Below are 13,851 nucleotides of genomic sequence, written 5' to 3'. Positions count from 1 at the left end.
ACAGACTCAGGTAGAACGCCACAACTATTCAATAGAAGCTTTTATTATATGATGCCATCAAAATAATGAAATAACAGCTCAAAAAAAACTATTCCAATGCTTTAGCAAAGAGAAGATATACAGTGGGGGCTTTTAATCCCGCAACATAACCGATCCAATTCTCTGATGTGGGACGCAGCGCTCACAGCTTTCGCGTTCCAAGGCCTAAAAACGATAAATGTCTCCACAAAGAAACCAGTGCCAAGTTTTAGGACTAGATGTAAAGTTATTTTACTTAAACCATAAGAGAATTGGGAGAAATAAAATGCCATGCGTGTAGATGGAAACCCTCTTCGAATTTGATAAATTATCTGAGAATCTACTAACCTGATACATTATTAGAATGGAATCCAGAACACTGGCTATTAACAGTACTGCAGTAAAAGACAGCATTAATAAAAAAATCATTTGTATTAATGGCTGACTTACATTAACTGGCCTGATAGTATTTTACAGGTAATATTGGACTTTAATTGTATGAAATGTCTGGAAATTAACAGCAAGGTTAATAACACTAAGCAAACTGGAAAACAGCACTACACCGTGTCTTATTCTTACATTCTACAAGCTGCTGCTTCTCTTCAGTGTATCCATAGTCCGGGTATTGAGCTAAAAAAAATAAAAAAAAAAAAGTTTTTTTTTTTTTAACAACAATGAACAAAATAATAATTTATTGTACTATTAATTGTATTATGGAACACGCAAAGCACGTTATGCAGATGCAAAGTACTTCGCTAATTTCAGGTCTCTAAGCTCGCTGTGAATGGAAGGTTTAAGCCTCCTAGCAGGCAAGTCTGTTCTACAAGTTTCAAATCTCATCACATAATGAAATGATCTGCAACTGAATCCAGAGCCAGTCTGTCATCAGGACCTTAGTGGTTGCAAACACGGGACAAGGGATACCCACACAATCCCGATGCTCTGATCTGGCTTGGAACAAGGAGCAACTCTAGCCCGGGGGACCTTTTGGCCCTATGTGAAACTTCTAGGATTAACCCAATTAATCAGATAAGGAAAATTGATCATTTACTCTGAAATGCCTATTTCAGATATCAGGGACCAAAAGCAGGAGGCCAAGAAGGGAGCGCTCTCGTGTGTTTGTAATGCCCTCTACTGGTGGAGATCGTGTAATGGAACTAAACCAGAAACTTCATGTTTTACTGAAAAACAAATTATTCGCTGGCGTCTCAGCACCATTGCACAACTACTTTTATAATACACAAAGAAGCAAACAGCTAGCTCAGCTTTAGGGTCTCATTTGTAACAAAACAGATTGCACCTTCCATGCCCCAGTGGAGTATATGCAGTTAGAAATTAATCCTTAGATTAATAATCCATGCACCAGTGCAACAGTTTATAAGCCACAGGAAAGTCTCCCTCTTTCTACGGGGTAACTGAAAATTCCTACCGCGGAGCGGATGACATGTACGCCCCGCTGAATATACCGGCACCTTATAAATAAAAAGATCAGACATTTATTCTGTAAATACTGCCCCTGGGTGGGACATCGGAATGAGAAATCATCGCTCGTGCGTGGCTGCAGTCGGTGAATATTATTAGGACGGCAGGCATTCCTTCAGCCGAATGTGAAATGGAACCGGCTCCATCGTCAGTCTGGAGCCTGGATCTCTTATTATCCTCTCCTTGACGGGCATCAGGGAGTACTCATAAAACACACGGTGTTTGTGATAATAGAATAGCTTAGGTTTTTAAACAAGCAGGGACAGCAATATCTCCAGCATCCCAAAAATCATGTTGATTAATGTGTGGCCAGCCAACTGAATGACTGAAGACAGTTTTTACAGCAAGTCCACATGGGTGACGCCCAACCTTTTGGCACCCAAAGGCAAATGCTCGGCTTTGACTCACATGGAACCCAGCCTTGAACACGTACTACATACAAGCACTAAAGAACGGCACGAAGCAGCCATTCACAACTACAGATGTTAATCAGGACAAAGGACACATATAAAGTATCTTTTACCTGCTTCCTTCTTCTCGTGGTACTTGCATACACCAAGTTCTTCATCTAGGTCATAAAGAAAGACAATAAGAGCGTTATTTATTGGGAATACCGAGCTATATTGCGAGTCCTCGATATCAGACAGACATGCAATACACGGCTCCGTGCTGCATATCAGCCACACTCAATTGGTTTAACACAGGTTCCCAGCAAATGTCATTAACTGCTTTTTCCACATCAATACATTCTCTGAACTCAGAACAATTGTTCCTGGTATCGTCAAAGGCTGATTTTAATTTAACAGTAAATTAGCATTTGATCTCCGGTTGCAGGGTAACATAGCGCAGAGCCTCCGTATGTTGGGTTACGAGGATGCGGCGGGCTTAGACAATCTTCCTCCCTTCCGATGACACTTATAATGAATTAGTCCATGTTATATCACTATAGCTGTTTGCCTTCATAATTGAAGAATATTTGCAGAAGACCAGTGACCTGTGTCAGCTTCAGTGGACATCTCTATAGAGACATTGTATATGCGAGTCGGTAACCTCTATTTATAACCTCGGAAGAAGTAAAACCATAAATTGAACTTTACTGACAGGGAGCAGAAACAGAGTTCATGGTTTTCACACAAAAGAGAATTAAAATGCTTTTTCGCTTCTAACATTAAACTACTCCACACCGCAGCCTTTAAATGCCCAAAGTGTCCCCCAAAACGTGTCATTGTTGCGGAGATCCATCATTCTGAGACGTCGTGATAGCAGAATCCCACTGTTCTCTATAACAGGACATCAATAAAAGCGATTTACCTCCAGCGTGTAAGGTATTCTTTAAAGACCACAGGTACAGCTCAGCCAGGCAGAAAGACATCTGAAAAAGCAAAATACGTCCCGTCAAAGAAAAGAACAACATGCGCAAATTAATTGCCTCTATTATCAGTAATCATCAGTATCTTTCAAGTTCAACGCGTGGGACCATCGGCGGCTACCTTTCAGGTACTAACGGGAAGGATTGCAGAAAGTTTCCAAACATAAAATCATTAGGCAAACCTAGAGCAGGATGAAATGCAAAAACACATTTTTGTGTATCGTGCGATGGCGCGGGAGAATGATGCAAACACATCTGTAATGGAGAATTAGCCAAGGAAACGTTTAATAACCAAGCCCCGTAGGGCTTAAAACTTAGTTCGCTTTTAATAAATGAGGCTGGGGAGACGAGCCCACAAAACACATTTCATGTTCTTAAGCCATAGCAAAGACAATAATCAGCCGCCAGCTAACAAAAAAACATCTTCAACAAATCTTAAAAAAAGAGACAAATCTAACAGTCTCTATTCTCTAAAGAAAAGGGCAGTTTAACGGGTAAGAACAGTAGTGTTGGTGTCTTCTATCTGGTTTCTCCAATAGCAAACAATATTCAGAGAGGCGCAGGTATAATTCCACTTCAACAATTATTAAACTGGCAATCGGCAGAGGAAAAGGGCTTGTAAGTATCTTAAACACTTAATTAGAGGTGCATCCAGATGCCTTCTCAGCATACGGAGACAACGAAACATGTTTTATACTAACTGGAAACAAACTGAGGAGCCGGGGGAAGCGCTACGAGCCCGAAGAAGCGGTATGAGCCTGGGGAAGCGCGGCCTCCTTGGGGTGAGATGGCTGGCCCAAGACACCAAATTCATGTAATGCATGCCCGGATGTATTTTATTATATTCCATATTTGTAATCTAGGGGAAGTTACGCTTCGTACACTCGCTACTCTGGAAGCACTGATGGAAACGGCTATATGGGGAGGAGGTCAGAAAAGGATGGAACGTGATATTACATTATAGAGATCGCAAATAGCCGACTCGTTTACAATGCACAGCGGTGACACTTCAAAGGTCACACAAATACTCAGCACATCGAAAGAACCCAAAATGTTAGATTTATGTGTTACAGATTTTGGAGCAGGCGTTGGTTAGTTATTGGAGTTAGAAAATGAACTCTTCCCCGGCTGCCTCTACTGAATCCAGCAAGCATCCGTCCGTAAACTTCCTGCACATGCCCAGAAGCGCATCGAATGAACTCGCTGACGCAGAAGACAGTTCCTTGTAGGGAAGCAAAACATTTTTGAACTTCAATAACTAAAGAACGCATGTCCTGAATTCTATGCACCGGAGTCCATGCTAAATGTATTGCAATACACAATAATTAAACATTAACGGCTGTTCTTACTTCAATGCCAGGAGGTCAACTCTAAAGTATGCGAGCGGGGCTGACTTGTGCCGTCGTACAGATAAAAAGATATATATATTTTTTGTTAATTAAAAATGTATTTATAGCTTCCTACAGTACATACATTGTAAGGATACAACAAAGTGACAGACTAAGAGAAAGCGATACATTAGATAAAGACAGAGTTCTACTTCCAAGCTTACATTCTCTAAGTTGGTAATGCTAAGCACACACAAACACATACATACATACATACATACATACATACATGCATATGCTTGACATAAAATGTACTGGTGTCCGTAAAAAATGGACTTCAATATGCATTCAAATAATACATATTTAGGAATTGGAACGCCCTTCTATTATGCAGCTGGTGCATGCGCAGTAACATGTTCTTGAGGTTCCTATTGAAGGTAAAGTAAAAGTTGGTTCATCAATCTGTATATTTAGCTGGAGTTGTTTTGGTTTTGAGTCCAGAAAAGAATTTAAAGGGTGTTCTCCGTTAAACGTATGCGATTCTCTCATATGTACGCCATTTAACTTCCAATCCCAACATTTCCTCTCCCGAAGTGCATTAGAACAGAGCCCAAGGCAATCTTAACTTTTCAACCAGTAATTAGTATCAGACAGATTACTACTTTAATTAGGCGGCTCGGATTTTAAGGCACAGATAAGTAAAAAAAAAAAAAAAAAAATCAATCAGCACTATATTGCAAGTAACTAATAATTCAGCCTGTTTTACTCAGCTCCGACATACATCATGAACATAGTTTGTCGTAATTATTCTGATCACTTTTAAATAGAAGATAGAAAAATCTATTTAACGGCAGCACTGAGTGTACATTTAGCGTGATGCTTGTCCCTGTGGGGCATCGTCACTTTATTATTATTAATTATATTATTAATATAAAAAACCCACATTGACAAATACTCATGTGCGTTATGTGTGGGAACCAAATGGAAAATACTGGGGCCATTAACCCTTCTCTCTCTGCAGTCCAATTTTGTAGAATTTTGCATCAAACAAATGAAGAAGAAGAAGAATGGCAACATGGGAGAGCTCTGTCCGTGCCGATCTTCGAAAGAATAAAAAAAACAAAAGACTGACAGGAAAACAACGTGATGAGAGGAATAGCATGAAGTTACACCATTGGCACTAAAAATGTACCGTGGATGTATAAACACATCACTCCGATCACCTGTTACACCACAGTCTACAATTTATGACAGTAAATAGTACAAAGTGTGGCCTTTTTGGGATTAGTTGATTTAGCAAAAGAAATGCGTATCCCAGTATTCCCGACTATTTAACTACAATATAGTGGTTTTGAAACTGAAAGGAGGCAATTTGGAGCTTTTAGGAGTCAATGCAAGATTAGATTAGCATCTCAATGTACAGTCTTTAATTAACAATGCTAATAGCTTTAGCAGCTCCCCAGATCCTTTACCCCAGCCAGGTAGACACATTCCAAGAAGCCACGACAAAGAAAACACGCCGTAGAATGAATGTATAGCAGCTCATGCAACTCAGTACCCGACGTACACGCGAATCACACAGATCATTAACTGCGGTGCGCTTTTTGCATTAATCTTCCCTCTACCTCTTTTTCTCTCTCTCCATCTTCAACCCTTATTTTCCCTTTACTCTCTTTTTTTAATCCTCCTGCGTAAAACACCATTCAGCAGCACACAACTGCTGCAAAAAACACAATCTAGCAGCCTCTCCCCACTCGCAACACTAACCAGCAGCCCTCCTCACAACACAAACTGGTAACCCTCGAGTATAAAGAGTGGTTATATTCCTCAGACACAAAGCAAAGCTCAACTTGAAAAAGATTAAACAACAAATGTTATTAAACCTGTGCATTTTTTAAATATAGTATTTTTGTATAAAATAGTATAAATAGTTATAATCATGAAGTGTCTAATCTGCAGTAGAAGGTTAATGGGGGGAGGTGACTGAGAAATGCAATAAAAGCCAGTCAAGCCAAACTAGAACTGTGACTCTAGAACCTCCTTGCTCTACTCTGGAACATGTTTGCTAAATATACATGAAAGGACTCCTTATTAAGAAAATACTCAGTAGAGAAGGATTTACTTCTTTCTAGCAGTGTGCAATATCAGGCAGCTGCTGCAAAAGTAATCCTTTACTGACTTTGGAGGTTCCATGCATGCAACAGAAAACTCGTCCTATGAGACAAGGGCAAAATCAGTGCTGCAGCAAAGAGCACACTTGGGATCGCAGGGAGAAGGCTGTCTGAATACAGCTCAGTCTCCATTCTGCTGGCGATGGCGGCTCTGGTCCATGATGGCCCCCTGTAGCTGATCACATACGGTATGATCATGAAAGACGGCTCCAGACCCCTGCTTTCTGATCACTATGTGATCAACAGGCAGGACAATCAGAGCCACATGAAGAGGAAGCAAAATCCTCACTGTTCAAAAAAAAAAAAATAATAATAATAAAAAAAAATTTAAATGTATACACGTTAAAAAAGTATACGTACACTTTCAACTTTCACTGGTGTTTTTACCCACTACACTACATCTTGTAATACAGGGCTCACTACAGCTGCTCTGGGCAGCTGTTATCGTCCACTGTGTGTCCATTTTCCATATGATCTTCTAACTAGAAATGTACCAACTGGACAGTTTACTCGCCTCTGGCAAAGTTTTTGTTTGTAACCTGAGAACATTGACAAATACTATTATAAACTGTCCATATTTTCACATGTTAGCACTCACACTTATATCATCAATGGTACTATATAACTATAAGCAGGATCTCAGTAACACCCCAAGGCATCTCAAAGCATGAGCCGCTCTATGAAAAACAAGAGTGGAAAAAGAAATCTGAATAAAAATTCAAAAAGGACAAAAGTAATAAAAACAAACAGCAGCAGCAGGAATATATATATATATTTATAATAATAATTTTAAACCCTTTGCTATTCACCAAACCAAAGGTACTAAAACGTAATAAAAAGTGTGTAGCGTGTACGAGAGTGCTTTCGCTCTCATAATCCTAAAAAAAAAAAAAACACATGCATTTGGGTGATATTCTACATGGGGGATGTTGCCAAACAAGCGGTTTCCTTTTCAGGAGTGGAAGGAATATTAAGCAAAATTATAAAAAAGGTTGGGGATTTTTCCATTTTTTTTTTATCCCAGATTTCTGTCTTATTCCTATTACATACTGTGTTACAAATATGATTAAAAAGCCGTATTTGTCCTTAAAAATTTAATTTATGTTAAATAAGAAATAGGGAAATTAGGGTTGAAGAGAAAAAACACACCTATTGCTCTGGTCCTTTAGTGTAAAATAGCCCTGGGTTGGAAGGCATAAGCAAGCAGACACATTAATGCATTGTGGTTATATATTCCACCATTACATCACAAAACTTCCCACTGTTTAACTTGTTCAAACAGCCATTAATAATATGTATTTTCCTTTTGATGCCAAGTTTGAGTGAAAACTAAATTGTAGCACAACAGCGCCATCTAGTGTCATGGAATATTATGAACACACAAAAATCATTAAAAACGTATAAACTTGAAAATCTAAGAAGCTCAAGCAATGTTCAATCCAACACTAACTCTAACTATTTACTGCAAGAGGCTCACACTCACTGTGCTACAACAACATAAGTGCAAAGTCTAGGGAGAGCGTTACAAATCGCTTCTGGGTTTGGTAGGAAGATTACTGTGGGGTCACCAGGAATGAAAAGGGGTAATTGCATGCAAATCCTGGTCATGCCTTCAGTGATGAGAGTTATGATGCCACAGCTGGAAAATATGCATCTTAAGGGGGCAGTTTACTGTCCCAAGCAGCTTCACTAATAAAGAAAGCATATTAAAGTTTCTATGAACTTTCTGCCTTATGGCACTTGGTGGCTGCTTCGACACATAATGGATAGAGTGTCCCTTTATTAGCAAAATAATAACAATAATACCCTCAGAAAACGGTCAAGTGCTGAATTTCATTCTGTTCTTCTCACGCTACTTTCATCTATGTATGTGTATATGTGTGTATGAATGTATATGTGTGTATATGTGTGTATGAATGTATATATGTGTGTATGTATGTGTACATGTGTGTATGAATGTATTTATGCGTGTATGAATGTATGTATGTGTGTATGTACAGTGAGGCGGGAAAAATAATGGCAATGCTAAGCATTACCAGAAAACTAGCACATCGGCATTCATTTCAAGCAGTCACAAATATCAAATATCAAATAACAAATATAAAGGGAGCGGATTATCTGACCAGGTCTCGTATTAAATAAACAAAAGCAATTCATATTGACATTTACACAACCAGAAACAGACATGAACCGCCTATTTTGTAAGTTATATCATCAAAAAGTGAATTACAAATGTAAACTAATCTAGCAAATGCAGTAAAATTTGATTATGTTAGGAGAATTATAGAATACAAAAATAATTCTTATTATAAAATATATTGAGACATCTGTTAAAACGCCTTTAGGAAAAGAGTTCTGACACGCTGCCACCATCGAATGACTAATTAATATATATATATATACACACACATCCATACAAATAAAAGAATATTTTTATATATACAAATAAAAATATATATATATACAAATAAAATAATATTTATGTATATATATTAGAATAAAAGAAGAACAGTTGCTATAAACTAACATCGAGCCGTCACATTTATAAAGTAAGCTACAGAGAGATATTAAAAATAAAATCTATACCAGCAGATGAGTTTTCCCCGTCCAGCTCCGTGACCGAGTTACACCACGCAGCGCAGATACTGTTACCCCGGCTCGCTCGGCTCGGCACAGGCTAGCGTTCACTGCATTCATTACGATGCAACATTATCTCAAGTGTTTTTGTACGTTTGATGTAATGAGCCTGTAATTACTCTATACAACATTTATGAATCTATCACATTGCCCGGGACAGCCTAACATTAAAAGCAGGATGGATATAAGGCATTGTGAATATACAACTTTTTCAAATGCAAATGTATATAAATCAGAATATAATTAAGCGCTGGCCGCCTTTTCTCTCAAAATGAGAACAGTGCCACATAATGAGACATTTTATAATTACTTATTGGGTTAAGTGAAAGATGACAAGTATGCTAATGAAATCTTCTCACCTGATTCGTCCTTAAAGGGACAGTATCATACGGCCCTACCATTGATGAATGCATATTAAAGCTTGTTGTAGGTTCTTTAATATGCATTCTATGCTTTCCACAAAAACGTAACTTCCTATGATGCTGCAGCTCCAGAGCTGCAGCTCACCATACTACTTCTGTCTATATTTTGCACCACTTTGATATGAATGGGAGCAGTTTGTGCACATGCATGGGGGGGGGGTTCTCATTAGACCCCCTGGAAGTCTGATGCGTGCCAGTGCTGGTGGTGACTATCCTGCCCTGACAAGCAAGAGCTGTATTGAGCGGAGCATGCCCAACAAGCCGAGGAGCTGGGGGAGGGTGTGATGGCTGGACTGTCACTTTCCCCACACAATACAGTATATCGTAACATACACTGCATAAAACTGACATTTCCAGATTTGTTTACAATGCCATTCTATGAGTGTATTGTGAGAGCAAACATTCGAACATTCTGTCCCTGAGGTTCCTTCCATCAAGTTCCCATTTTGTTAAAGGTAAAGTTTAGCGCCCCAAAGTGCCCCACCAGAATAAAATGCATATTGTGTGATAAGGGACAGGGGGGTCAATTGGTGCTTCCCAACCATAATAGCTGTATGGTCCCCAGGAGATCCTGAATATACCTACCAGCTCATAATGTACTCCCCTCCAGTGAGTGGGAACGCTGGCTCTGGTGAAGGCTGAGTTCGAGGGTCTGTTATAGACCCCAGTGTTTATATGTAAAGTCTTCCCTTTAATTTCAATGGGAGGCCTTTCCTGACACTGATTGACAGCTTCAGGCAGCCAATCAGTGGCAAGAAATGTTGATCGTGGAGGAAGTAGGCAACTTTTTTTTAATTGAATATTTATTTTCAATAAACATATCGTTACACCAATTTGTAGAAACAGAAAGACAATAAGCAGTACTGCGACCCAGCGCAGGGTAATACACGTACAGTACAACTTCTGGGTCAGGTAAGTGCTTTATATTCCTTTTTCCCACTTTGGTAGAATGCGTGTTTATATACTCACACGGTACTTTAATATGCATTTCTCTATAGTAGGGGTGTCAGGGACATTAGAATGGCCCTTTCAACATTGCCAATTGCTGATGACTGGTATATGTTGCCTTTGTAAGGGTGGGTGAGAAGGGAGAAAACTTTGGGACAAGACATTGACCCTGAGACTAGTTGCTCCTCACGAGACACTGATCCGAGCCTCTTGGAGGTAAAATAATGCCCAACTTTTAAAGTATTGCCAAACCGTGTCCATCTCTATCTATGCCAATCGCTAAAATGCAAGCATTTCAAACCACTCCAGGGAGAACTTTACACTAAAGGTCTTCCCCAACGTCCATGAATTTTGGCAAGATCTCATCCCAAGTTTTGGCCAAACTGATAAAACTACTGCTATTAGTAGTGTTGTGTTGTGTGCGGGAGGAGAGGGCTGCCGGGTGGTGTTGTGCGATGGATGAGAGGGCTGCCGGGCTGTGTTGTGTGCAGGAGGAGAGGGCTGCCGGGCTGTGTTGTGTGCAGGAGGAGAGGGCTGCCGGGCTGTGTTGTGTGCAGGAGGAGAGGGCTGCCGGGTGGTGTTGTGCGATGGATGAGAGGGCTGCCGGGCGGTGTTGTGCGATGGATGAGAGGGCTGCCGGGCGGTGTTGTGCGATGGATGAGAGGGCTGCCGGGCGGTGTTGTGCGATGGATGAGAGGGCTGCCGGGCGGTGTTGTGCGATGGATGAGAGGGCTGCCGGGCGGTGTTGTGCGATGGATGAGAGGGCTGCCGGGCGGTGTTGTGCGATGGATGAGAGGGCTGCCGGGCGGTGTTGTGCGATGGATGAGAGGGCTGCCGGGCGGTGTTGTGTGCAAGCAAGATAGGAGCTTTAAGATGGTGTGGTGTGCAGGCAAGATAGGAGCTTTAAGATGGTGTGGTGTGCAGGATGAGAGGGCTGCCGAACAGTGTTGTGTGCAGGAGGAGAGGGCTGCGGACGGTGTTGTGCGATGGATGAGAGGGCTGCCGGACGGTGTTGTGTGCAGGCAAGATAGGAGCTTTACGAAGGTGTTGTGTGCGGGAGGAGAGGGCTGCCGGACGGTGTTGTGTGCGGGAGGAGAGGGCTGCCGGACGGTGTTGTGTGCGGGAGGAGAGGGCTGCCGGACGGTGTTGTGTGCGGGAGGAGAGGGCTGCCGGACGGTGTTGTGTGCGGGAGGAGAGGGCTGCCGGACGGTGTTGTGTGCGGGAGGAGAGGGCTGCCGGACGGTGTTGTGTGCGGTAGGAGAGGGCTGCCGGACGGTGTTGTGTGCGGGAGGAGAGGGCTGCCGGACGGTGTTGTGTGCGGGAGGAGAGGGCTGCCGGACGGTGTTGTGTGCGGCAGGAGAGGGCTGCCGGACGGTGTTGTGTGCGGCAGGAGAGGGCTGCCGGACGGTGTTGTGTGCGGGAGGAGAGGGCTGCAGGACGGTGTTGTGTGCGGGAGGAGAGGGCTGCAGGACGGTGTTGTGTGCGGGAGGAGAGGGCTGCAGGACGGTGTTGTGTGCGGGAGGAGAGGGCTGCAGGACGGTGTTGTGTGCGGGAGGAGAGGGCTGCAGGACGGTGTTGTGTGCGGAAGGAGAGGGCTGCAGGACGGTGTTGTGTGCGGGAGGAGAGGGCTGCAGGACGGTGTTGTGTGCGGGAGGAGAGGGCTGCAGGACGGTGTTGTGTGCGGGAGGAGAGGGCTGCAGGACGGTGTTGTGTGCGGCAGGAGAAGGCTGCAGGACGGTGTTGTGTGCGGGAAGAGAGGGCTTGTTGGATAGAGTTGTGTGCGGGAGGAGAGGGGTTGTTGGATAGAGTTTTGCGTAGGGCGGGAAAGAGAGATGGGGGTAAGAAAGAAGAAATATAGAGCAAGAGAAAAGAGTGAGAGAGTGAGAGAGAAGGCAGGGAGACAGAATGAGGAAACAGAAAACTGTGAGGAGGAAAGAGAAAACAGTGTGAGGGAGAAAGAGGAAAGAAACCAAAAAGAGTGACGAAAGACAACTGAAAACAATGACTGGGGAGAGGCGGAAAAGAGTGTGGGAATAAGAAAAAATTGGGGAATAGAGAAGAGTGATAGAAAGAGAGAGTAGACAGAGAGGGAAATAGTAGGAAAGCAGAGAGAATGAAGGAGATGTACAGAAAGTTATTTTTCCAACAGGTACATGCACTGCCATCAGCTCACACGGTACAGATATTTATCTTAGACTGACCTCTTCAGACTGTGGGCCATTGACGTACTCAATGACGTAATTATGATTATAAATATATAATTTTTCAGAAAATGACAATGGCTATCTTTGAAAGCATCAATGAACTACGTGTTTCACATTATTTCATATTACGCGGTCGTTAAAACTAGTGCTGCTCGCCGCCGCGCAGCCGTATTTACTATGCCGTTACAATAACGCGCGGTATACAGATTGACAGACAGGGATGGCCCAACCAAACGACTATTTACCAATCACAGCCCGGCCTCTGGAATAAATTAAATGTGTGTGAGCGGGCCTCGCAGGTCTGTAACGTGTAGAAAGGCCGTACCTCTACTCAAGTCACTGTCCTAGCAGGACCTGGCTGCTTATGCCACGGGTGCCCGGTGCGTCCCACCTTACGAGACGAAATAGCCTCTCCGCCGTGCTTTATCCGGCGGCCTAAACCCGCGAAGGCCTCTCACTGTATCCTAGCAACCGTGTAATCACAGCGCCTTCTACGAAATACTCCATCCGAGTTTGAGGGGCGGGCTAGGCATCCCGCTCTCCACCGAGTTTCTCCTTGACTACCCATTCTACCCCCGTCTGTTACAATAAAATGGTACATTCCACAAATAATACTATTAGAATTCCACGGAAAAGTTACTTTATAACCCAAAACGCGGAATCGATAATCGCGTGTACGGTTGCTTGTAGAGACAAAATGCTTACGCGGTTAAGGGGGGCTATTTATTTTGGGGTGATTATTACATTTCTTTATAGGACCGAGTGCAGTCCTGCCATGGGAGGGACGTGTTACTAAAGATCAGATTCTCCTCCATGACTTTATCCAGCTCACATACTGCAGGGCAGCACTTCACATGCGTCAGCACTGCAACACGGGAATATAAAGAATGGCTGATGTCACGTGATTCGAACAGATCTTTCATTCATATGCCTCCGGAGTATGGCCCTCTGAATCTGGTCTTCAATAGTGTTACCAAAGAAAAGCAAATTTAGTTGTTCCCTTTGTGTGGGTCAAAACAACAGGATTTATCAACAAAATGTGACCATACATACATACGTGTGCTCACTCTAACACCTTACACATACACATGGCCACCCTTAACACCAACACCTTACACATACACAAGGCCACTCCAACACCTTACACTTACACAACCACTCCAACACCTTACACTTACACAACCACTGCAACACCTTACATATACACAGCCACTCCAACACCTTACACTTACACAGCCACTCCAACACCTTACACATACACAAGGCCACTCC

The 13,851-nt window shown here is 42.5% G+C and overlaps 1 protein-coding gene across 1 annotated transcript in view; it reads right to left on the bottom strand.

Annotated features, from left to right (window-relative positions):
- The window catches only part of WDPCP (WD repeat containing planar cell polarity effector), a 90,605-nt gene extending 77,528 nt beyond the window's left edge, over positions 1-13,077 (bottom strand). The window contains exons 1-4 of the mRNA XM_053460244.1: positions 12,905-13,077; positions 2,812-2,872; positions 2,024-2,068; positions 598-648 (exon numbers count right to left, since the gene is read on the bottom strand). Of these exons, the coding sequence (XP_053316219.1) occupies positions 598-648; positions 2,024-2,068; positions 2,812-2,872 (157 nt within the window). The 5' untranslated portion in view covers positions 12,905-13,077. The remainder of the gene's footprint in view (positions 1-597; positions 649-2,023; positions 2,069-2,811; positions 2,873-12,904) is intronic.
- Between the last annotated feature and the right edge of the window lie 774 nt (positions 13,078-13,851).

The sequence above is a fragment of the Spea bombifrons genome, chromosome 3 (genome assembly GCF_027358695.1).
Source record: "Spea bombifrons isolate aSpeBom1 chromosome 3, aSpeBom1.2.pri, whole genome shotgun sequence".
Classification (NCBI taxonomy): Eukaryota; Metazoa; Chordata; class Amphibia; order Anura; family Pelobatidae; genus Spea; species Spea bombifrons.
The sequence above is the reverse complement of the archived record's forward strand: the minus strand, read 5'-3'. Positions and strand labels throughout refer to the sequence as shown.